The sequence below is a fragment of the Lotus japonicus genome, chromosome 1 (assembly GCF_012489685.1).
Source record: "Lotus japonicus ecotype B-129 chromosome 1, LjGifu_v1.2".
NCBI lineage: Eukaryota > Viridiplantae > Streptophyta > Magnoliopsida > Fabales > Fabaceae > Lotus > Lotus japonicus.
Genome location: NC_080041.1, coordinates 21,433,998 through 21,460,936, shown reverse-complemented (window position 1 = coordinate 21,460,936; position 26,939 = coordinate 21,433,998). Strand labels below are relative to the sequence as shown.

Sequence of the window (26,939 nt, the reverse complement as noted above, 5' to 3'; positions counted from 1 at the left end):
TGATTGGTTGACGATGTAAAAAACTTTAAAGTACATCATCTTTTTTCTCTTTCCAAAACGATATTTCAAACTATATATTCATTGTTTCGAAGTGAGTATGAACGTCTTTTTGAATTGAATATTAATATTGATGCTGTGCAGTATGCCCGTATCCAAACCTATCATAATCTAAATTGTAAACTTATTACTTAACCGATTCAATGACTTGATTTTTTTAAGATTGTTTATTCGATCTGCTCATAACCATGGTCCATGAACCAGGTCTTTAACATACAAAAGAATCATCAGAGGACTCCAATCTTTTTGGTTGCAAACAATTGTGAGGGTCAAACTGTCCTGAGAATTCATAATATTTTAAATTGTTTTTTGATTGCAGAAATCTCGGTTAAAGGGACATAAATGGTCCCTCTTTTTCTCCAGGTAGGAAGGGGAAGAACGAGGTGTAAGGTGAAAAATAGATTCCATTTTGGTCTTAAGTTTTTAGGAGCACATTAATGAATACAACGTAGTACATATTATTATAATGTAAAAAATAGCCAATTGGCGAGACCCTTTAGTGTCCCCTTTATAAATACTTTAATCTGGCACTCTATTTTGTCAAGGTGTTTTCTAAATAACTAGCACTCCAAGTTCAAACCAGAGAGAGAGAGAGAAAGACAGAGAAAAAGACAGAGAGATGGAGTTATATGACCATGATTTCTTAGAGGAAGAGCTACTGGCTCTACAGAAAGAAACACGGAGCAATACTAATCCAAGTTCAGAAAAAAACCAGCTTTTCTCCAATGATTGGAGTTTTGATCACTGTTATGATCAAAACTCTTATTCTTTTCTTCCAAACCACTCTTCCCTTTGCCAACAAGTTCCTCAAAGTTACTACAATAATAGTAGCAGCTACACCTTCAATGAAATCTACAGTTCCTTACTTGATGAATTCTCTGCACCCCAGATCATGGATTCATCATCCTATAACACCCTCCTTGAGACTCCACTCAACACTCAACCATTTCTGGCTCAAGAAGATTACCCTTTGTCAGTGATGGAAGATGAGGATCTGGATTTGGAAACAACATGCAAAATGGAGCCAAACCAATCCCCTGAAGCAATACCTGTATTCAACACTGGTACTTGTTTGGAAAGAAAGAATAGAGCAAAGAAGCTTGAGGGGCAGCCCTCCAAGAATCTAATGGCTGAGAGGAGAAGGAGAAAGAGGTTAAATGATAGGCTTTCCATGCTGAGATCAATTGTCCCCAAGATAAGTAAGGTAAGAAATGACAATCAATCATTCAATGAGTGTAGTTCTGGTTTTTTCATATTCAAAAGTTTTTACACTATTCCAACACAGGATTGAAATCTTTTGTCCCAAAATTATGTCTCGTTCTCCGTTCTTCCAATAAACTGTTGAAATGTCAATTGAAAGTTACAGTGTCAGTTTGTAACTGCTCCACTCATGTCTTTTTAATTGACATGACTAGATGACATTTGTAGAATTGAAAATTGAGACACTATTTGGGAACACGAGATCTAAATCCCCCAACACCTCACCTTTTATGATAAAGTGGTTGAGGTATCAGGTATTGATTGTAAAATATTTTGGGTGTGAATCAAACATTTTCCAAAGTAAAAACATATACATAAACTAGTTTGTGATTGTGTGTCATGCAAAAGTGCTAATTTGCTTGTTGAATGCTAATAACTACAGATGGACAGAACAGCTATACTTGGAGACACTATTGATTACATGAAAGAACTTCTGGAGAAGATTAACAATTTGAAACAAGAAGTAGAAGTAGATTCAGACATGACTAACATCTTCAAGGATGCAAAGCCCAATGAAATCTTAGTGAGAAATTCTCCCAAGGTAACCTTAACCGGTAGTATTATAGCTTAACAAGACCCATTAAATAGAATAGTTGGATCAACTTCTCTTCATCAGAATTAGTTCCAGAACACAATAGCTACCCACAGAAGCTTCTCACCATAATCGATTTTTGCTTCAGAATCAATTTTAGAAGGGGTTTCAATCATGACTTAAGTCAAATTAGTAAAGTACCCCTCAAGAATCCTAATTTGAATATGGTGTAAGTCCTTATTTGATTTTCTCCCCTCTATGCAGTTTGATGTGGACAGGAGGAATATCAACACAAGGGTTGAGATCTGCTGTGCAGGGAAGCCAGGCTTGTTGCTTTCTACAGTGAACACCTTGGAAGCATTAGGCCTTGATATTCAGCAATGCGTTATTAGCAGTTTCAATGATTTCACAATGCAGGCTTCTTGCTCAGAGGTATGTTACAGATGGTTTTTTAGCATAGTCTAAAAATCATTTGGTTGTTGTTTCTATATTCAATCTGCATGGTCTTTTTTTGTTGACCAATGGAGTTATAATCTATCTAATTATCCTATTTGTTATGTAACAGGAATTTGAGCAGAAAACAATTCTGAGTTCTGAAGATATCAAGCAAGCTCTATTTAGAAATGCAGGATATGGAGGTCAATGTTTGTGAGCATTTTTTTTCTTTTTTCTTTTTTGGGGTTGAAGAAACACTGCAAGTAAACTTTAGGTATAGATCTTAGAATTCGGGCTAGCCAACTCTAGCTCAAAAGCTAGGCTGAGTGATTATTACTATAGTTTTTATAAGAACTATTTTGATAATATTTTTCGTTAATGTGAGACATTCAACATATCTCACCCATAAGGTTGGACATTTGGAACGTGAAACTTACAAGATTTGACATTTGCATGTGGATCATTAGTGGGTGACTCAATAAACAGATCTATCAGAGACTCTCATAGCTAGCGTAAGGAGAGTATTTAGCTCCCTAATGTACATTAAGATGCACAAGGGAAAACAATGATACCATTTTTCTTAATGTAAGCAAATTAATAATTGATGTCCTCAGCAGCTTAAGATGGAGGTTTTTATCAATAATGGTGAATTGCTTTGTTCTCTGACAAATTCATCATAATACAAAAGCCAGTTTGATGGAATTGCCAGGGTGTGATGACTCCTGCGTATGAATCTGACACATTCTGTATAATACAAAGTAGGGAACATTTTAAAGCTTTCTTGTTGAGGAGGGGCTGCATCCTTATCTACATAAGTATCATATATGTAATCTAATATACATATTCATTTGTATGTAATACAAATGTTGGATGCCCCTCAGGACTATAAATATCCATATATATGGGGTCAAGCAAAAGATTAACATATAAGAGAGTGAAGTTAAGAAATTTTTTTCTCTGTATGCTTACACAATAAATATCCCTTTTCAATTTCTTTTGGTTTAACTTCTTTGTGTAAAGACTACATATGTTTTTGGCTTTTTGCAAAAAAAAAGATGCTATTTGACTCCCTAAAGTTCGAGTTCCTTACAGAACTTTTTTTAGGAATCATTTTAGAACTTTATTATGTTTCTATATATTATTATATCTTGTTGAATCATATAAATATAATTCATCTCTCCATAAGAGGAGACCATATGAATAGTATAATCGATTTCAACACCGTCAGAAGAAGAATCCAAACCACATAAAAATCAAAATCGAGGAAGCCAAACTATTTTGAATCTCCAAAGTTGTAGGGAAGAGAAAGTCTTAAACCACCAAAAAGAAGGAGAAGAATGGTGGTGGGGAGGGAGAAGGGGGTAAGGGGAGCGAGAGAAGGTGACTAACTAGTAGAGAACAAATTAACTATCGAAAAGATCAAATTGACATTCAAGTGACACTTACGTTACATATCAACCCCAACGTTAACATTAGTTGACATTTGGGGTACCACGAGCTATCGCAACCGACTAACAATTTGTAACATGAGGGACAACATGAAGTATATTGTTTGAAAGGTAATAGTTCTTTTAAAAGGATTGTGTTAAGAAGACTTAAGTGGCCATTTATATATGCCAAAAAACGTGATTAAAGGTTGAATTAAAATGGGAATTTTTTAAGACATTTAAAAAAAATTATCGTATTTATTTACAAATGTATAAATTAAAGTATACAAGTATGCTCGCTTAAAGCTCTAAAGTTAAGAGATTGTATACTCTCTGACCCCGATCATATAAAATAACACATGTTATGAATAATTTCTCTCGAGTCTGACCTCTGAACCATTAAGTCATACAAGTCTACTCTCTTCTAATTATCTCTAGACTCAAGGAGTTGTGTATGCTCTCACCGAGTTGGATTAGGGCATATACCATCAAGCAAGGGTACATACCATGCCGTTAAGGTATCTCGAGTCCAGTCCGAGTTGGCTTATTTGAAAGTTGACATACCTCTCCATTTGGCTAGTAAGGATTATATGAGACCACATACAGTAGAATAGATAAAACATATCGCGAAGACATATGAGTCGGAGGCAACATAGTACAAAAATTCATAGGACAAAGAGGACAAGTAGTACTTACAAATCTTGGTCGTGTTACCTTGTGGCTCGCATGTTAAAAAGATGAAAGGGATAACAACACTATGCTAGACAAAGAGATGGAGCAACCGGATTAAGGAACTAAAAAGCTCAATTGATAAGATAAGAGGAACTATGAGGAGAGGAGAAGGCATTATGTAATTGTAATAGTGACTAAGGAATTATGCAATTGTAACGTTTAGTGGAGTATAATTTTTTTTTTGTTATAAGATGAAAACAATGAAGCGTAGTTTAGTTATAATATAAAGAGTTTAATTTTGATGCACCGACGGTGTAAAGTTTTTTTACACCGTCAACCAATCAGATTTCAAGAATGTGAGAAAATCTCTTTTTTCATTTAATTTCATTAATTGACGTGGCATATTCTTGAAATCTGATTGGTTGACGGTGTAAAAAAACTTTACACCGTCGGTGCATCAAACTTTTTCTCTAATATAAAATCGTATAGTTCTCTTAATATACTTAGTTGTTTAATTTTAACTATGATAGTGATAATAGGGAAAAATATGAGTACCCAACAATGTTTAGCATTGTTAGTAAATAGTTGGACTCCTAAACATCTAATTTATGGTTTGACTCTGATCATTGCATATTGTGAAAGATTTATTGGGAGATACCTAACCACTTAATATGATTTTTGAATTTTGAGAGAATTAATCTCATGACTACCGGTTGTTAAGATACTTGAGGAAAAAAATGAGTTGTATTGAAAAACATAGTCATACTAAAAGGTTGTTAGAAAGGAAAGAAATCACAATTTATTATCAACCTTCTATTTTTCTCTCAAGATTTATTGCCTTGAAGAATTGCTTTTATTTTTTTTGTCGAAATTACTACACTACATGGCTTTAGCCTATATGACATGCTACTCTTAAAACTTTTTTCCTTTTTTGGTCAATTGCTAGTTACACAGGCCATTATTCTATTTGGGCCAAGAAATGACAGATCCTGGTGACGGATCAGCTAGGAAAATTTGACAAAGGCTTGATTGTGGACCATGGGATGTAAGGTACAATTTTACTACTTTATTGTGTATTAGCTAAAAGCAGGTTCGACCAAAAAAAGCAGATATATCTTTTTTTCTTTTTTTTTTCTAAAGGAAAAAACTATTTTAAAACTTTTTGCTATTTGAAGGTTCATTATTTCATTGTGCATGCAGATGGGAAAAGTTCTTGGTCAAAAAAATTGATGGGAAAAGTTGATCAATAATTATGATACCAACAAAATATAAATCAGTTTATTTATTTTCAGGAGGACACATGTTGCCAAGTGTCAAGTGCTTATGTAGTCTCTTTAAAAAACTGAAGCCTACTTGACAATGACTGGACCCTCTTTTATTTTGTGTGGTTCGTGGTTCTCCTTTCTGATCATGGAATGCAGTACTACAGCCTAAAAAAAGAAGAAATGAAACCTTTTGCATGTGGCGATTTGATTTTGTGATTTTGACAATGTTAGGTTCAAACATATTTTGCTTTACACATTGGAGTTCCAATTTGGATGTTGAGTTGGACCTAATAATAATATTATTAGTCCATTGGACAGAGGCCACAGAAAACTAATTTTATTTTATGTCAAAATGCATGCATATGCCAAATAATTTGTAAACCACACATTATTTACTATGAATTCATTTAGATTTTTGTTAAAATTATTTTGAACTTAAAAAGAAACATGGATCTACATTGATTTTATTGACCCACACTAAATTTTATGTGATAAATTCTTTTTTTTTATACATTGGAAGATTAACAAGAAAATAAAACGAACTAACTAAACCCAATAATGTCCTTCAACATAAGGACTTCAAGCTCCGGGGAGGGGGTAGCCAACGCACTGTAGCCAGTAGCGGGGAGAAGGGACCCTCTCTTTGCCAGACAATCTGCTACCATGTTCACGTCTCGACAGCACCAAGAAAGCTCCACTTGCCAATTCTTTGTCATCAAAGCATGAATTTCACGCAACACCCACCCATGGGCATGAAAGCTTGCACGGCTAGGGTCAGCTATAGGCAGGGGCGTAGCCAGGAATTTTTTAACAGGGGGACTAACATCTATAAAGAAATATAATTTACAAGAAAATTTCAATTTTTGTCAAATAAAAAATGTGTCAAATAAAACATAAACAAAATTAAAAAGAAGCAACAGCCCAACAACAGCAAAAGCCCCTTTGTTGAAGGCTAAAACTTAAAGGGGAATTTTTACAAACTATTAGTGTACATAATTTTAATCACTTTTTTCCAAGAAAAACCCAAACACCACAAATTCAATTCCATATAATCATACCAATTAAGCAATAAATTTACCCAATAAATTCACATGTATACGAATTGAAGCACTCTACCATTACTTTTTTTTCTTCTTTTTAACTAAACACATATTTTAGGAAGTATACATGCCCTGTTGAGTCTTGTTCTGTCTGTCTCTGTTTTTTTCCTCATCCCCTGTGTTTTTATTTCCCTCTAGTTTTGTTTTGTTTTGTTTTTTTTTTCTGTTATGCCTTATCTAAAAAAACATGCTTAGCTCTGCCACGCACCTTCCTATTTTAATTGGTTTTCAAAACCATCTTGGGTTCCCCGTTGTACCATTCCCAAACAAACCATTCAGTGCCACCACCCACGATGACAGTTCAGGCGTTCAGCGGCCACACAAGCTTATGCAGTCATCAAAAGAAGACTTGAACGATTTTGCCCGCGAGGTGGAAATCATGTCCTCATTGAAGCACAAAGGCATCACCCCTCTACTTGGTATCTGCATTGAGGACAATGCTTTAATCTCTGTTTATGATTATTTCCCCAAAGGAAGCTTAGAACAAAATCTACACGGGTGAATTTTCTTTTCCACTTCTCAATCTCACCTTGTTAAACTTATTTGTATCTTAATTTGGTACTGATCTGAAATCTGAAATGGATGTAGGCAAGAACAAGGTTTAATCTATCTTGTCATGGGAAGTCAGATTTAATGTAGCTATAGAGATTGCTGAAGCACTCAATTACCTACACAACGATTTTGCTCTCCCCACTCCTCTCAGCTCACCCTTCCACCATCCATCCCGCTCCCACCTTCTACTTCTCAAGTCCCACATTGCTTCAAAATGTTTTAGTGGAAAATTCTTAAAATTCAGGGGTGACTAAGCAGGGGAAGTCACCCCTGTCCCTCCGCCACTTATAGCATCAATCAACTCTTGGCTATCAGAATTGCAAATCAACTTACGAATGTGATAAATTCTATCTACTCTATTAATATTTTAAAATACGTAATTACATTTACATTATCGAACATTAAACCACATATGCACTATGTTGAGTCTATTTCAAGCCTTTCATTATAAGTGCACATCATTTCGTACAATTCACAATATTTTGTATTTGCTTATAAAAAAACCAATATTTTGTATTTAACTATATTCTAAAGTATAAATCAATATTTTTGGTAAAAATATTTTTGAAAATACATAAATATATAATTAATTTAAATCGGATTTAAAATTACATATTTTAAACTAAAAATTATATAATTAGTACGAAAGAATACAAATTAAAAATTGAAGTTACACTTTATAAGTGTCCTTATTTGAAAAACAAAGACAAAAATTCAAAGCACTCTCAAGGCAATATAATAATAATTTAATTTAATTAATAAATAAATACACAACCGCTACAATTTGGGAGGAAAAAAAGAGTACATTTTTTTTTGTTGAATGGAGGGCTCACGCCCGAAATTAAAGATTACACACGGGTTGGCGGAAGGAACGACACTCCCAAAACATGAAGAAAAAAAAAGAAGCAAGTTAGAACAACTAGGAGGAGGACGCTCTAAAACATGATAAGTACCTAGCCCTAAAACATAAGCCAAATTAGCTAGCTTATCTGCAACTTGGTTGACTTCCCGACAAACGTGGATACACTGGTATTCCCAATTAAGCTCTATCCTTCCAAGCACTGATCTGATTAACCAAGCCACCATAAGGGTGAAGGAAGTCACAGCCAGAATTAATAAGTTGGACTGCTACACTGGAGTCACTCTCCACTAACACCTTAGAAAAACCTTATCCCAAGCTAGAGTAAGGATCGTGAGGATACCTCAAAGCTCCACCGCAAGGAAAATAATCAGCTTAGCTTGTCGTTATTGCTGCTACGACTTTTCCCGTTGCCGTCACTTTCGATGTTATCTTGTCGCTTTTTGCTGGCTTTGTCACTGTCATCTTTGTGTAAGGTTCTTATTCTTTCCCCTTTGCTAGAAGTCACATATATTAAAATATGTTGTCAAGTTATGAATTTGTTTCCCATGGTGAAACGAAGGAAAAACACATATTCATGTTTGATGTTCACATAATCTAATTTGAACATTGTGGTAATCCTTGGACTATAATATATAACAACAAGTTCCAAATGATTTGACTGCATCAATATTGTACCCGCACTATGACACATCCTTAGTATGGCAAATGACAAACCACCAATGACATGTTTGGTTGTTTGTAAAAGGTGACAATGTTGAAGTAGATAATTCTTCTATTTTTATGTTTACTACTGTTACGAAACCGGCATAGAGAAATAGAAACAATGACACAATCACAACACAAGGATTTAACATGGAAACTCCAAAAACGGAGAAAAAACCACGACTGTTGTCTAAACCGACAACCAAAGAATAAACACTATGTGAAAATTGTTACAATACACAAATATTTCTCTCAACTACCCCACAACCCCAGTACACTCACACTCTCCAAAGCTATTATCTGAACAAACCTCACAACACTCTAAAACAAGAGTATAAGAAAAAAAAAAAATAAAAGCTTAAATGTTTGTACTACGAGATACTTCACTTTGTTGGGACATTTCTCCTACGGGTTGTTATAGTATTTATAGGAGCTGATGCCAAGCCAATGTGTATGCATGTAGGCATACCATCATCTTTCAACCATGGCTGTAGCGCTTTTTCATTTCAATAAACTTTTCAAATCCACTATGTAGATACTACGTAGGGGTGGGTGGTATATGTATTGGCATAGTGTATTTGACTAACAATCTCCCACTTAAAGATTGACTTCAGTCGGTCTTCATACCTCAATCATGCAGGAGCTATGTTTGACAATCTCCCACTTAAAGTGAGTCAACACCACATCACATTGTGCTCCCACTCAATATGCATTTTCCGCTTCCATTGTCGTCATCAACAATCATTGCCTATACCGACAATCATAACTTCCATTGTCTACCACGATAATCATAGTTCAAAAGAACTATCATACTCCACCATAAAGAGTACACCTCACTTGGAACTAAATCATTCCCAAGAATTTATTCATGTTGAAGCCATGCTGAAAAATTACGGTGCAACTTCCATGTTGACTTTCTTCAGAAGTTCATCAGCAACCAACATAGCTGCACCACACACCTTGCCTCAATGTCAACCAATGCCCGTGTGCAATTCTGAATCTGCTAGCAATAACTTATCCTTTTCCATAGCAGTGCGGTAATGCCAAGAGGATACATTGTCATTTTAGAGACCATCATCCTCTCCAAAAACGAGGGAGACATTGCTAACATTTTCCACAGAGCCCATTTCTGATGTTGCTGCACTTGGACAGTTTTTTCTTTACAGCATGTAATATTCATTCCCTGGTTCTTCTTACCATAAAGCCCACCTCTGGCTATCGGTGCCGAGCTTGATGAAGTGTTATCTTCATATTTCATTCTTCTTTCTTCAAAAATAATTTTGCTGACAACATCCTTAAAGCTCAAAGTTTCCTTCCCAAATATCAAAATTGGTTTGATATGCTCATAGGAAGATGGAAGAGACCATATGAGTCTTAGTGCTTTATCTTCATCGTCAATATCTACTCCAATAGCTTCTAATTCGGAGACAATTCCATTGAGAGCACTAAGATGGTCAAAGACTTTCATATCATTCTCCATGCGTAAATTGTGGAACTGCTCTTTCAGCAACAATCGGTTTGAAGTGCCTTTTGCCTGATATAACCCTTCGAGTTTCTCCCAAAGTTCTTTGGCTGATGAAATACTCTACACATTTGCAAGAATAATCTTAGCCAAACATAAGCGGATTGCACTTGCGACTCTCAGATCTAGTTCCTCCCACTTCTCATTCTCCATGTTGGAAGTGTTTCCTTTTAACGCCTTGTGAAGTCCTGCTTGTATCAACACATCATTGACTTGTATTTTTCACAAGGCAAAATTGATTCTTCCATCAAACTTCTCTATGTCACTCTTCACAACATTTGAATAACTTGACATTGTGGCTGCGTGCGAACTGTAAATCGTACACCAGATAGGTTCCCAGGAAAGAGAGGTGAGTCATAATGGACACACTTAAGTACCCAGTCTTTCCTAGCCAGAATCTTTTGAAACAACACTTTCACAGTGTCACACAACACTGCAGCCACAAAGCATACTAAGAATAGTCCCACCAAACCAATGGCTCTTGATACCAGTTGTTAGGAAACCGACATAGAGAAATAGAAACAGTGACACAATCACAACATAAGATTTAACGTGAAAACTCCAAAACCGGAGAAAAAACCACGGTCGTTGTCTAAACTGACAACCAAAAAATAAACACTATGTGAAAATTGTTACAACATACAGATATTTCTCTCATCTACCCCACAACTCCAGTACACCCACACTCTTCAAAGCTATTATCTGATCAAACCTCACAACACTCTAAAACAAGAGTATAAAAAAAAGAGCAAATGAAAGCTTAAATGTTTGTACTACGAGATACTTCACTTTGTTGGGATGCATTTCTCATACAGGTTGCTATGGTATTTATAGGAGTTAATGCCGGTATGCATTATGTGTGTATGCTGTATGCATACCATCATCTTTCAACCATGGCTGCAGCGTGCTATTCATTTATGCCATGCTTTTTCAATTTGATAGACTTTTCAAATCCACTATGTAGATACTACGTAGGGGTGGGTGGTATAGTGTATTGGCATAGTGTATTTGACTAACAAGTAACAACTACCTATGATTTGTATACAAAAGTGGGAAGTATTATATAAGAATTGTATGAAGGATTATGCTTTCTTTAGTTTTACAAATTCATCCTCTTATATGAAAATATGATATTTATATAGTCATAATGTTGTAACTTGAAAGCATGTAATTGGTTATAACACAATTATTAATCTATAATGTGGATGAACTAATACAATTGGTAAAAGAAATTTAAATAATCGTATCACATATGACAATGGTGCATAAAAACACTTGAAAATAGTTTCAAGTGCATTTGCATAAAACACAAACCCAAAACATATTTTAGTGTTAGGTGTAGCCTTTTAATATTCATATTGTTTTTGTTTTGGTCGAATCTTTTTATTCAATCGTTTATGGAATATAATTTAGTTACGTGGCGTGGAATAAATCTAGAGAAACCTTTATAAGCAACCGTGCTTAACACATAATAGTAATACGCTGATCATCATGCATGGTCGTGATATATATATATATATATATATATATATATATATATATATATATATATAGGGTAGTCTAGGCACATTAAGTTATACTGTACTAGTTAGAATGGACGACTCACTCTAGGAAAAGCTACCCGACTAGTGACGGATTCAGAAATTTTATGTAGTGAGGGCAATATATACATATAAATTCGTAATAAAAAAATTAACATATATTATTTGAAGTGATGACATTTTTTTTACCAAAGGAGACACAAGTGAAGACATTTTTTTACCAAAGGGGCCACTAAAAACCACATACTTTTATTACTCAAGTGAGGACATTTAGCAATGTGGGACACAAGTGAGGGCATTTAGCAATGTGGGACATAAATGAGAGCAATTTTTATCAAAGAAATCATAAAAAACCACATACTTTTACTACTCAAATTTTTTTCTAATGCAATTTTCTATATTCAAGTGAGGGCACTTGCCCTCATGCTTGTCAACGTGCATCCGTCACTGTTAACCCGACCCTAAAAAGTTATGTGGGCTTGTGTGACAACAAACACTACACAATAGCACTATGAATTATGAAAGCTTTGGCGTGATAGTATAGGTTGTAGCTTTATTGTGGTTCAAAAAGTTATTGGTGAATTAATAATGATATATTTACATCTCATTTTTTATATACTTCATTTTCCTTTATTTTTATTTCTATCTCATTTTATATTTTTTTTCTTAGTTTTTCTTTTCTTTTGATCTCTCTCATCTCCACCTCTTTTCACATCATTTTTGAAGTGTGGACAAATAATTATTCTTAGTGAACCTATTTTGGGTATAGACACCATGAGAGAAGGAAAGAAAATAAGGAAGATAGCAAAAATAAGCTATTAATAAACTTGTATTTTTCATTTTTTTTCTACCACAAACTCATCACATTCGCAAAACACATGCATGTTTTTTTTATCCATGTAGGGTTTTTTTAAATAAAAAAAAATTATCCGTGTAGGTGACTAGTAACTGCGCAACCATGTGAAAAAAAAAGGGAAAGGAATACATGGATTAATAAAGAAAAATACTAAAGAAAAAGAAAAATACTACGAATATTATCATAATTTGTGTTTTGATATAAGCTAAGAGCGCGGTTGTAATAATTCAATTTATTGATTAAAATAATTATGTGGTTCTATAACAATTAACAATAGCTTTTTCATTTACATTATTTTAAATAAAGGTTAAATAAATGTTATAGGCGATGAAGCAAACTCAAAAGCAGTTTGGGCCTCCTAGCTTTTTTTCTTCCCCGTATGAGGAAAAAACAGAAGTAACCGAAAAGAATGCGCCTTTTTAAGTGCGACATCTCATGGACTCCAACTCAATTCTTTGTTTTCTTTCGCCAAGAAAAATATTAAATAGTTAAAGGTTTTTGTTCGGTTAAAAGTATTGTTCACCACTTTAATTTTTTCAATATTGATTTACAAAATTTGAGAAGTTCTATAAATTTTGTCCACTTTTTTATGATGTATATATATATTCGATAAATTATTTCTCAAGTTATTTACGAATTATGTAATACTTAAGATTTATTTTAACTTATAAATTTTTTCTTATTTTGTTATAGTATCAATTTTTATTAATTAGCCTTGCATGGAGTCATCGAGAGGGGAATGATGCTGCAGATTGGCATGTTTAGAGTGGAGCTCACTCGCCTACGACCAGTCTTATGATTTTTGATAGGCCTTCTATTAATTGAGCTCGAGACTTTCCTGTTCCTTAGTTCTTTGTAATTTTGTTAGTTTTTCGAAGCATAATTTTTTTGTTAGTTAAATAATCATTGTAAATAGTGTGATATAATTTTTTTAGGAATTGTATTAGTAAATTAGTAAAGTTTCAAGACCCCTCCATGTAAAGTTTCAAGAACGACCCTTGTGAGTTATGACTTGTGATCACAAAGAAGTAGACTTAATGTTGTTACTCAAAAATAAGGCAACAACAAAAGAGTTTTTTTTTTGGTTCCACAAAAGAGTTTCTTTGTTCATAAAAGAAAAAAATATTTAAGATAGATTACATTTTTTCGCTGATAAAAGAAACAATTTTTTTTGGGTAACAAGTAGTAATAATTTTCCTTAACATAAAATAAAAATTTCCAATGTGTTATAAGAATTAATTTTAAAAGTCAAAAGTCATTTTTTAAAAAGTAAAAGGAAATGCTTTATGTCAAATGTTAAAATAAAAATAATGCATATTATGCTAATAATAAAGTAATAAACAATAATTTCCACGACAAGGACATAGCAAATCATTTCATCTTTTTTGCTTTGCTTTAAGAAGTGGACTAATTGGATCTATTTTTGACCATGAGTAGCCCACTTAAGAGGCAAACTTAATTCCCTTCAAACTCTGGTCCATCTTTGATCCCTGTAGGCCCGCCCGGATATTCTAGAATCTTCAACATTAAGGCAAGCTTGTCCACTACATTAAGATACCTGGCCTCACGTAGAAATAAATGAAAAAGAAAATAGATTTATTCAAAAAATCACTTTGTAATGATCTCTATTTGTAACTTGTAAGTATACTTCATAATTCCTCCAAACAAACACATTGGTCATGTACAGCACAAGCTAACATAATTATAGCTATCGAAATAAGTGCTTATGAATATAGTTTCTTAAGTCTCACATTGGCTAGCTAGTGAAGTGCTTATAAGTGAGAAGATAAACCTCACCTCTTGAGTTAGCTTTTGGAGTAAAGGTAGACCTCTCAATTCTAATATGATATATAAACATGTCTTAAATTCATTCTTGGGTTACCCTATCGCCCTCTGAAGATATCTCATGATGGAAAGAGATATAGACATGATCATCGATCTCCGCTTTCCAAATGTCCTAGACGCAAGGGAATGTTAAGTCACATTAACTAGTCATTGACGTGAGAGGGGTGTTAAGTCTCACATTATTAGCTAGAGATATGGCTAAGTGAGAAGACAATCCTCATATCTTAAGGTAGATTTTGTGGGTAGAGTTAAATTTCTTAAATTCCAATAAAGTATTTTTCGCATAAAGCGGTTATTCATAAGTTATTTTGTTAAGTTTATTAAAATAAAGTCAATAAACTCAAAATAAATTATAAGTAGGTAGGCTTATCCATACGCTAATATAACTAGCTTATAACAAGTTATAGATATTCATATGTATTGTAAAATTCACAAATACATATAATAATTACCATATTGCTTATCAAACAATTCTGTCACAGACATGCAATAAGAGCAATGAACATCATCTTTCAATCTCTTTTTAGTACCTAATGATTAGAATATGGCTAACACCTTATAGTCAAGTGAACAAATAATGATTAGAATATTGCAATTACAATTTATACCTTAGATTCCAAATCAAACTAAATGTCAGTTTTGATCCCTAGCTTAATCATAAAAGTAGGCTAAATAGTCAAGGAAACATGAAAACAATTATAAATACTTTCATTTTTTAAGGACTAAAATTTGTGATAATTTATATTTTAAGGACTAAATTGATTCATTTTCAACTAACAGGAATGAAACGCATTATCTTTCTACAGCTGAGGAATCAAAGTGACTCTTAAGTGATACCAATTATAATGGAGCCCTCATACCTAATAGTTGTCCTCTAAGGAATTGGGTGCTCTTTCCCTATGTAGAAGTGCAGAACCGTTTTCATTTTAACACCAAACACAAATTTCCCTCACTCCACATATCACTAACTCATGTCGATTTCAATAATAAAAAATGTCACCTTCCAAAGTTCTTCCACCCACTAGAAAGCAAACCCCACCACATGCCCCACCTAAACAACCAAGAAAGCAAAGGGAGCCCCATTCATTTCTTATTTATAAATATTCAGTGAGATTTCATTGATTCCAGCACAATCAGAATTCAGTCACAACACAAGAGAAAGAAAAATGGAGCTTCAAGACACAGCAGCAAGCAGAGTTTCCATTGAATTGCCTCTTGGTTTGGCACTGCTCTTTGCCTCTCTGCTCTTCATATGTGTCTTCTTTTGCTGCTGCTTACATTGGAAAAAGCTCAAAACCTTGTTTCCATCTTCTGGGGCTGACACCTCTCAGGCTCATATGCAACAAGTAGACTTAACTTCCTCTCCCCAGAAACCAGCATTTCCTGTTCTGGTAATCATTACCCCTTTTCAAACAAATACCACAAGATTTTATTTGTATGTATATGATCAATTTTCCTAGTAAAAGAGTTTTAACATGTACTTATGTCAATAGCTTTTTTGAACACAAATTAAAAAACTTCAATCATTTCATCAATTGATACTATACTAAGTTAATGTTTAGAAATTTTAGAACTCATCCTAATGTCAAAATCGATTTTGGGGAGAACTGTCAAAATTAATTCTGGAGAGAACTTCTTGAGTGTAGCTTGTGTATCAGAATTGATTCTGAGAAAAAATAAGTTAATGGCAATATGTGTACGAAGTTTCAAATAAATCAAATATTTGTAGGTGTATGATTTTAACAGTTAAATTGATGAAATTAAGTATTGTAAAGAAGCTTAAAAAGAATAGAAATTCAACAAAGATTTAATTTTTAGATTAAGTGAATTTGTATTGTGAGGCAAAGACTAATGAGATTGGATTTGTATTGTGCAGATGATGAAGCAGAACTATGCTCAGAGCTTGCCTGTGTTGATGCCAGGGGATGAAATCCCAAAATTCATAGCCACAGCATGCCCATGTGAACCTCCAAGAGATGAAAGGATCACAATCCATGTAGACATGGCAGGAAATTCTGATTTTTGCAGAAGCAGCAACTAAAGAGTGTTGCTGATTTCAATAGAAATCAAAGCCTTTCAGAATTCAGGGTAGCTTACATATAATTTACAGAACAAATCATGGACCTTCTTTCTCAATAGCTAAGAATTTGATAGCTTTGTGCTGAGTGAGATGATGATATATCTACCAAGCTCACTGAAGGTGCCAGGAAAATACCAAATCTGAGAGCCCATTTATTTTTTTCAGAATGGGAAAGAAAATGGTTGAAATGTAAACATTCCTAGTTTGATTTATTGTTTTGGGTTAAACATCATATTAGTCCCTGTCTTTGTGTCGCCGTCTGAACTAGGTCACTCGCCGGAAAAATTATTGTAAAAGATCCTCTTGTTTGTAAATTGTTTGGGGCGAGTCCTCACCGGAGCCCCACCCATATTTGGGCCACCCGTTGTTGTTCCCACGTTCCAGTCTGTTCAATCCTGGACGTGAGGGGGTGTGTTAGAAGTCCCACATTGGCTAGAGATAAGGCAAATCAAGTGTTTATAAGGGTTGTGCAAACCTCAACTCTTGAGCTAGCTTTTGTGGTTGAGTATAGGCCTCCCGATTTCTAATATGGTATCAGAGTCTATCCTAGATCCATTTGTTGTGGAGACCACCCATATTTGGGCCACCCGTTGTTGTTCCCACGTTCCAGTCTGTTCAATCCTGGACGTGAGGGGGTGTGTTAGAAGTCCCACATTGGCTAGAGATAAGGCCAATCAAGTGTTTATAAGGGTTGTGCAAACCTCAACTCTTGAGCTAGCTTTTGTGGTTGAGTATAGGCCTCCTAATTTCTAATATGCTCCGGTAAGTGATGATTTAGATTGCTGATTGGGATAAAAATGCTTATGTGGATTTTAAAAATTAATAAAAAATAATAAATAAATTACACATCAGAAAATTAAATTAAATTAACAAAAATAAAATCAATTAACAAAACTAACCCTAATTTAATTAACATAAACTAATTAATCTCAATTCCCCCAAATTCCCAATCAAATTAGGGTTCTTCTTCTCCTCATCTTCTAATTCCAATCCCCTGGCATCAACACAACTTCCTCTCTCCACCCAATCAAACCACTCATAGCCATAACCACACTCGTCTCCATTCTCTCTCACACACACCATGAATTCAGCCACCACCTTCTTCTTCAACCATTCTTGCATGTTCTTATTGTGTGTCAACACCTTCCTGGGCTTCTTTCAGATTCAAATGTAACAGAGCAACACAACACCTCCCCAATGGAGCCCAGAAGGCATACTCCAGAAAACGCCACCTCAACCTCACCACCACCATACCCACTCCCCACTGCCACCCTTAACCCCAACCTCACCCCAATCGAAACCCAAACCACCCACTCCCCACCGCCACCCTAAACCTCAAACCCCCCAATATGAGTTTATGAGAGAAGGAGAAGGAGAAGAAGGTGAGAGAGGGGATCTGCGATTGTGTTTCTTTTTCTTGTTTTGGATCTGCGATTGGAAGGGGATTTGAATGAAGGGGCAAGAAAGGATCTACCTTTGGCTGCAATTCGATGAATAGAAGTGACTGAAGGTGGTGGGTGTGGATCTGGGTTTGAACAAAGGGGCTTGTTTTTCTAGGTTTGTGCTTCTAGGTTCTGGTAATGATGTTGAAAACCAGGGGATTTTTTTTTTCCCTGAAAGTGAAGACCAGAGGAAGATTCAATATTAATGAAGATGAATTACAGGAGACACAGTGGGAGACCCATTCAAAGACACTGTTGGATTTGTTATCACTCCAATCTTCCTGTGAGAGTAGTGTTGATATCTCCTCCATTGCGGCTTCAAAACAAGATGCATGCACTAATTTGAGTTTTGATATTTTTGGGAGTATAGGGATTAGATTGTATGAATCTATAATGTACATCGACAAGCTTGATTTATAGTCACAATGAATTTTCTTGTTCGTTTTTTTGTCTGAAACTGAATTTTCTTGTTCTTGATCAAAAAAGAATTGAGGTTAATTAGTTTTTGTTAATTAAATTAGGGTTAGTTTTGTTAATTAATTTTATTTTTGTTAATTTTATCTAATTTTGTGATGTGTAATTTATTTATTATTTTTAAAAATCCACGTAAGCATTTTTATCTCATTCAGCAATCCAAATCATCACTCGCCGGAGCTCCGTGCTCCGGTGAGGACCCGCCCCAAACAATTTACACACAAGATGACAAGTGGATCTTTTACAATAATTTTTCCGGCGAGGGACCTAGTTCAGACGGTGACACAAATGCAGGGATTAATATGATACTTAACCCTATTGTTTTTAGTTACTCTTCTCTCCCAGTTCAAGGACACTTTCCTCTTAATGAATGCATTATTCCACAACCTTGTAATATAATTTGCCTTGGACATTGTTAAACATTGACAGACTCTTCTCTTTTTCTGGTAACATATGAGATTTCTATATGATTTTACATTTAACAAATAATTCCCATAAGTGGGAGCGTTGCATGGTAAGGAAATAAGGCTACAACACTCCCTTTTTGTTTGCTCTAATTTCCTGAGACGAAATGCTTGAAGATTAAGAAAACATGGTAAATGGAGGCAAAACCATAGAATTCATTGTTTTTCCAGGTCCCTTGTCCAAATGTACCAAAAAAAAAGTCCCTTGTCGAATGTGCATCTCTAGATGTGTACTTTTGCAATAAGCTTTTGCTTAAATTCTAAGGCCCAAAAAAAATAATTAACTATGAAATATGTGTTTTATTACTTCTTCATTTCTTCAAAAAGCAAAAGAAAATATGTACATGATAAATGACGAGTACACAATCTACAAACAGATTGAAATAAAGAAAGTCTTGCAAACATTCTATCCAGAATCCAACCCAAAAGAAAAAGCTAAGGCAACAACTCAAAACTCTGTTTGTTCCACACCACAAAAACCTCCGAAAATAACAAAAAATCCTCAGAGACCAAACGCTCAATTATAGCTAGGGAACACAAGTGGTAACACTAGTATCCACAAGAATAAAATACCCGACACCAAACAAAACCAAATGAAGAAAACCTTTTACCTTCTTTTCTGGTTCAGCAGTAAAAATCTACACACCTTAACCTTGAATATCCTCTACAATTGAGCAATTGAAAACATCTCCGAGGAGCTACCCCATAATAAAATCTCGCTTGGCTCAGTCAGGATGCGATTAGAATCCTTAGCATTTGGAGGAATTAGAGGCTTGTCCCTGGCAGATGTACCCTCCATCAATTTCAACAATGCAGAATCCTTTGTGGTCATAGTTACCCAGACCTTCTTTACTACTTCGTCATCAGTGTTCTCAAATCGCGATCGCGGAAAATTGCGGCGAGGCCAAAATCCGCTATTTCATTTAACGGATCGCGTCGCGGGCAAATAGCCGTTAAAATAAGTACAATATTATACAAAAAACAGCTCTTATCACAAGCTGTTTGTGCAAATAAAAAGACAAAAGTACTTAAAACAACATAATTTTAACTCAAAGTCTCAAAACAGATGACAAAAGTACTTAAAACAACATAATTTTAACGCAAGTCTCAAAACAGTAATTCAAGGCTGCCCAACAGCTCAAAACAAATAACAAAAATACTTAAAACAACATAATTTAAACTGAAGCCTCAAAACAGTAAAGGTAATGCAACAAAAGTCAATTCTACTCGTTATCTTCTTCCTCCTCCTCAGAATTTTCATCATCCACATCATCAGAAAGTGAAACATATCCATCAGCTTCTATTTCAGAGTCCTCCAAATCATTGTCTGAAATCTCTTCTTCTTCATCTTCAATAACAATCGGCTCTTTTCCATTCTTGGAAGCAGTAGCACCTTTCTTCTTCTTAGATGAAGTATCTGCAGCAGTTGGGACCTCTTTTCCCTTTCTAGTTCTTCGCCTAGTGTTAGTACTAGGCTCTCCAATTCCTGAAGCTTTGTAAACAACATCCCAAGTGAGGTCATCATCCGGAAATACCCTATCATTTTCAGCATCATCTCCATCCTCTTCCATCGTCCCCACTAGCCATTCATTGCTCACATCAATGTCATCCAAGGAGATAGGGTCCAACTCATCTCTAATATTGTACCTTCTTACTAGTGCTTGATTATACTTGACAAACACCAAGTCCTCAAGTCTCTAATGCTCAAGCTTATTTATTTTCTTTGTATGAATCTATAAATATGATAAGGTAATAAAATTAAAATGTAAACTAAAGTACATAATTTTCTATCCATAATTTTGAAGAATGATAAAAAAATGAGAGAGAGAGGGAGTAGAGAGAGATTCACTGGCGGGGCAGTGGCAGCGGCGGGTGGGGCAACCGGAGAATAATTTTGAACGGGGTCAAAACTGGCGGCGTTCATATTTTTCGAGGGGATCCAAACGTGATCAATGGCAGAACATTCAAACAGCAAATTGAAGGATTCGAGCAAGACAGTGGCAATATGAAGGTGGCAGATCAGGGAGGTATCAATCTAATTGGAAGCAGACATTGTATGATAATAGGGGAGATCAAAGGTCCTCACATCCACGACACGCTTCTGAGCTAAAAAACAGCCAACCAGTAAACATAGAATCACAAAGATTCAAGCAGCATCACGATTCCTTTTCAGTTTTTGTGGATGGTCTGGGAGACAGGATGACGTATCAGAAATTCCGGGCAACTTTTGAGAAAGCAGGAAAGCTCCGATCTGTATTCATTCAGCAGAAAAAGAAATACCACCGACGCTTTCGCTTTGGTTTTTTGCATTTCAACAGTGATGAGGAGGCATAGAAGGAGATTTGTATGTTCCATGGTCAGCGTTTAGATGGCAATTACCTTGTGGTTCAGAAAGCAAATATACAACGAACGTCACGATCACCTGGGATGCCTTCATCAGGAAAAACTAAGGTTGAGACCAAAAGGCAAGTATGGAGACCGAAAGCAAAGCAACAGGAGATTGTTCAAGAACCTGCCCAAATAAATAAGCATGATTCTGGGCAGATGCAAGGTGCTGCAAAGCAATCTAATGAATGTCAGTTGCGTCTGTTTGGTGCTGATTTAGATGAAGAATGGGTCCAGAGGTGCGCAACGGCAAGCACTTTGCTGTCTATGCCTGTGGAAATTTTACAGGAGCAATTCCGTCAAATAGGGTTGTTTAATTTTCGTTTGATTCCATTGGGTGCAGACGCAATTATTTTGGAATTTGAAACTAAGGAAGAAATGGAGGTGACAATTGCAGAGTGCAGTTTCTACTTAGAGCAGAAGTTATACGATGTAAAGCCTTGTACTGTGCTTTCATTTGGTGTGGCTCAACTTGTCTGGATTCGTTTGTGGCAGGTACCGTTGGGTTTGTGGACTGAATCCTTTTTCACATCTGTTGGGAACATGCTAGGGACGTATATTATTTCTGATTCTCCCACTATGTTACGTCATAGAGTTGATTTTGCACGCATTTTGGTTCGTATGCATCATCCAATTTTGCACTGTTTTACTATGGATGTTGATGTCAGCGGAACATCAAGCATTGTTTTGGTTGAGAAGGATCCGACAGCGTATGACGATGGGGCTGTAGAAGCTATGCCGTCGACACCAGTCAAAATTTAAAACTCAGAGGATGAGGAACGCTACGATGACGGCAGCTCGGCTGATGAGGGAAGGGAATCCGACATGGACTTCTCTGGAGCGTTAAAACCCGATGGAAAAAACAATGAATCCGCGCTTGATGTAGAGACTGATGAAGAAGATGAGGCGTTCAGGGATGGAGCCGCAGAGGGTTTACAAGTTTGCGTGGAGGAAAGCTTCCATGCGTTGGCAACCGTATCCGAGGAGGAACCCGTCTTCTCGCCGGCGGAGGTAGTGGTGCCGGAGACGGAAGGGCGGCCACTCACGCCGGAACTTCAGTGTTTTTCAAATTCAAACAGCAAGGCAGAAATTCAAATGGAAGCAGACATTAATTCACGTGAGGAACAGAAGGCACAGTTACAGGTGCTGCTTGAATCTGGATATACGTTACAGGAGATTATTATGTGGAGAAAAAATTAAAAAAAAAGATATATGTTTAAATGGTAACCAGATTTTAGAAAATTCTGCTCAAAATAAGGGGAAAGGATTTTCGGTTACGGGATACACATTCAATACTCAAGATTTGAACCAGAAATTAGTTATTGACTGCTCTCTTAATTCATTGAAGCGGGACCCGCAGGTGATTTCTCAAAATAAAGGGCTTCAGGCGTGTTTGCCTCTCATGAAAATTCAACAAAACGAGTTTTTGGGTTTGCAAGTAACCTCAGCAACTTCTCCAACTTCTGAGGCACGTGGAATAACTGACGTTTTTGTGCGTACAACACCTCACCAGATTATCAGGCAACGAGTAAACCCTCAAGCAACAGCACGCCTAGCTTCTTCTTCTCAAACGCACTCTCCATAGTGTTTCCCAATCATGTGTTCTCCTGGTCCAGTTGCTGGTAACGCTTCTGTAATACAGTTAGAGGAAAAAACACCAAATACAGTTTCAACCAAGAAGAGTTCTCAGCGGGGACATCCAAAGGGGAGTAAAAATAAATCAATACCTCTTCCAGTTGATTTCTTAGAGCCAGTGCAGGGTGAAGATGGAGCGACAACTCGAACTCAGAGAACTTGGCTACTTGGTAAACAATTGGGTCTGAAACCGCGAGGATCGGAAGCGTTGATGCTTCGTGGTTTAAAGGCTCAAATTCGTCAAAATCATCCCCACCTTAGTTAATATGTCAGGTCCGTGGTTGACTTGGAACGTCCGTGGGCTAGGAGATAGAACAAAAAGAGAGGCGGTCAAAAAGGCAGTGATGCAACTGAAACCAGAACTTGTGTTGTTACAGGAGACTAAATTGAATGAACAAAGGCAGCGTACAGTAGCTTCTTGGTCTCAAAGTATGAATATGCATCATGCTGAGTCTTCTTCTGTGGGATCAGCGGGTGGTTTGATGTGTTTGTGGCGGGAGAGTTATCTGCAAGTCTTGACAGTGGCAGTTGAAACTTGGTTTATTCTAATGACTGTGAAACTCCCTAATTTTGATAATACAGTATTGGTAGGAAATATCTATGGCCCTCACTCAGAGGTGGAACGTAGACAATGTTTTGAGGCTCTTATGCAACGAGTTATGCGCCATGGGGGGTTGGTGTGTCTTGGTGGTGATTTTAATGCAGTTTTGCTTGGATCCGAACGATCCTCATAAGGTGTTCTAGATGCAGGTGACTTTTCTTTCCAACAGTTTGTGCAGGACAGCAACTTACTGGATTTTCCTTTGAACAATGGAGAGTACACTTGGTTCTCAAGTCGCAATGCCAGGTTGTGGTCTCGCCTGGATCAGTGGTTGGTGTCTGAAGAGGTCGTGAGAAGCTTTTAGGTGCTGCTGCATATTTTAAAAAAATATAAATGCGCTGATGTTGTTGCTGATGTTGTGTCATGTCGCTGATGTTGTTGCTGATGTTGCTGTTGTTGTCGTTGCTGTTGTTGTCGCTGCTGTTGTTGTCGTTGTTGTTTGCTGTTGCTGATATCTGTTTTGTTGTTGCTGTCGCTGCTGTTGCTGTCGTTGTTGTTTGTTGTTGTTGATATCTGTTTTGCTGTTGCTGTCGTCGTTGTTTGCTGTTGCTGATATCTGTTTTGCTCTTGTTGCTGCTGTGTTCTCGTTGCTGTGTGATTTATGCTGTTTTTCCTGTTTGGTTTTGGAGCTGTTTTACTGATGATTATTCAAGTCTGCTACGGACCACGAAATTGCAAAGGAATATTTACAACTTCAGTCTCAAATACGAGTTGGGGGTTTTGATTAATTTATTTAGTTGCAGTTTGGCTTCCCAAGTCGGTGGTACTCTTTTTCCTTGCTAGGTTTTTATCCCACTGGGTTTTTTCTAGCAAGGTTTTAATGAGGCTACCTCTTGGGATTCTGTTAGAAGCCATTCTGTGGGTTGGTGGTGGGTTTGTGCATTTTCCTATTGCACCTTTGCTATTGTAATGATCTTTCATGGACATCTTGTACTTCCTCCAGTCTTGGGTCACTTTTTTGGCTCAGGCATCATTACTAATAATATACATTTCATTTTCAAAAAAAAAAAATGTAAACTAAAGGCCAAGTTAAAAGTTAACAACTACAAGAATAAATATTAGCAAATAGTAGAGTTGATTAGTTGAAGAGCTTACTTGCTCAAACACACTCCAATTCCGTTCACACCCTGAAGCACTGCAAGTCAAACTTAAAATCTTTATTTCCAACCTTGTCAAATTTGGTGTTGATTGTCTATACATTCTCCACCATTGAGCTACAAAAGCATAAGTCCAAAATCCAATTATAAGTCAAATGTTATGCAATCCAAATGCATTAACAATTTAACATATAAAAATATTCAATTGTGCTCACCTGGTGCAATTTCGCCCCTTTGTTCAAATGCAAACTTGCTTCCAAACATACCACCACCAGATTTGTAAATTGGTAGCTCGGTGAGTATCTTCTTCCTTAGATCATCAGTAGGTGACAACCTTTCTACACATTCATAGACTCCTTTCTGCACCTCAAAATCGTAGTCCAATTCTGAATCATTGTAGTAGTACTCTGGGTTCAGGAAGTGACCAGCAGCATGCAATGGACGATGTAGTTGGCTATTCCACCTATTGTATATGATTTCCAAGATTTTTTCATATTTGCTTTTGTCATCACGAAGGGAAGCTCTGATTGCTTCTTTGGCCTTATCCATAGCCTCATAGATATAACCCATAGCGGGTTTCTTCTCACTGTTCGCTAAGCGTAGTACATGTACCAATGGACCCATGACCTTGAGTGTATGGAAAAAAAGGGAAAAAATAGTTTCAGATTTGAAAAAAATAGAAAAACAGAAACAATAAAATGTGAAAAAAATAGAAAAAAAACAGCAAAATTACCTTTAATATAAAACACACACTGATCCAGAAAGAGTTCATCAAAACGGTTTTCGTGGCTTGCTTGCCTTTTGGCTCGTTGGACAGCTTGTTATTTGTCCAAGTGTGTGACACAAACATCTCCCTCAATTTCCCCTTCTCCTTCGCAATCTTTTCAATGTAAGATATGATGTTGCAAATCTTGTAACAACATGCCTTACCAATTCTCTTTTATTGGTATAGTACCTCAACAAGCTCAATGCACTAGTGTGACCGTAGATGAAACCAACAAGAGATATGGCTCTTTGAATTGTTTTCTTTATGAGAGGAATATTTCCAATGTCTTCCAACATTAAATCTATGCAGTGAGCTGCACATGGTGTCCAATATAAGTTGGGTCTTTTTTTTTCTAGCATCTTTCCCGCGCTCACATAGTTGCTGCCATTGTCGGTTATAACCTGAACTACATTCTCTTCGCCAACCTCATCAATTATGGAGTCAAGCAGCTCAAATAGTTTCTCACCAGTTTTCACATAATCAGAGACATCAACCGATTTTAGAAACATTGTTCCAGCTAAACAATTCACCATGAAGTTAATAATTGATCTTTGTTTTCTATCAGTCCATGCATCGGACATAATAGAGCAACCAAATCTTTTCCATGCTCCTTCTGGCCCTTCAACAAATTCTCAGTGTAGTCTACCTCCTTTGTAAGAAGTGGAACCCTTATGTCATGATATGAAGGTGCTTTTAAATGAGGTCCGAAGATTCCAACAGCCGCAAGCATGTCATGAAATCTTTGCAACTTAACCACGTAAAAAGACAAGCCCGCTTGATACCAAAAGCGGGCAATATACTGATGAACTCTTGTTGTAGACTCCTTATCACATGAGGCTCTGATGCTTTCCTGCCTTAACTTCTCATTCTTCTTCTTTGCAATGGCATTTTCTGGTTTTCGGAGGTACATATCAATCTGGCCCTTCAGAACCTTTTTCTTTTTATTTTCTCTGGTTGCAATCTCGAGTCCTTCATCCATAGCATTTTCTTCATCACTATCACCACGGAGGCAGCCATCATCAAGAAGATCAAGGCGAACCCTTTCATATGCTTCGCTGTCTTTCTTTTTCTTTTCATTCAAGATTCCCCACAATTCATCTCGAACCTCTTTCGAACACTTAGGACAAGGTGCGACATTCCCTGCCTTCGCCTTCAAGTGCTCCTTCATTCTTGTAATTCCACCCTTTGCCATTTTACCACAGAAATTGCAAATACAGCGACTGGTATCGTTCGCATCATATGGCTTACAAAATTTCCAGCCAGGGTCAGGCCTTTGAGGTGCTGCAAGAACTGGGGTTGAATTGGAACCTTGTGCAGCCATGGTTTCTGAGTTTTCAAAATAAAACAGTACACGTAAGAGATAAGAA

General features: G+C 36.3%; 3 protein-coding genes across 3 annotated transcripts; 2 read left to right on the top strand and 1 right to left on the bottom strand.

The window, feature by feature from the left end:
* Positions 1 to 451: 451 nt before the first annotated feature.
* On the top strand, positions 452 to 2,986 carry LOC130734112 (transcription factor bHLH93-like). The gene is made up of 4 exons (XM_057586418.1): positions 452 to 1,261; positions 1,700 to 1,858; positions 2,114 to 2,281; positions 2,415 to 2,986. Exons 1-4 carry the CDS (start codon positions 677 to 679, stop codon positions 2,499 to 2,501), a joined length of 999 nt encoding a protein of 332 aa, XP_057442401.1. The 5' UTR covers positions 452 to 676; the 3' UTR covers positions 2,502 to 2,986.
* A 12,759-nt stretch (positions 2,987 to 15,745) lies between these two features.
* LOC130734111 (uncharacterized protein At5g65660-like) lies at positions 15,746 to 17,199 on the top strand. The gene is made up of 2 exons (XM_057586417.1): positions 15,746 to 16,019; positions 16,505 to 17,199. The coding sequence occupies exons 1-2, from the start codon at positions 15,795 to 15,797 to the stop codon at positions 16,667 to 16,669; spliced, it is 390 nt and encodes a 129-aa protein (XP_057442400.1). The 5' UTR covers positions 15,746 to 15,794; the 3' UTR covers positions 16,670 to 17,199.
* A 6,871-nt stretch (positions 17,200 to 24,070) lies between these two features.
* LOC130729857 (uncharacterized) lies at positions 24,071 to 26,081 on the bottom strand. Its single transcript, XM_057581702.1, has 5 exons — positions 25,737 to 26,081; positions 25,540 to 25,686; positions 25,022 to 25,433; positions 24,805 to 24,923; positions 24,071 to 24,322 (listed from the first exon to the last, which is right to left on the bottom strand). Exons 1-5 carry the CDS (start codon positions 26,079 to 26,081, stop codon positions 24,071 to 24,073), a joined length of 1,275 nt encoding a protein of 424 aa, XP_057437685.1.
* Positions 26,082 to 26,939: the final 858 nt, after the last annotated feature.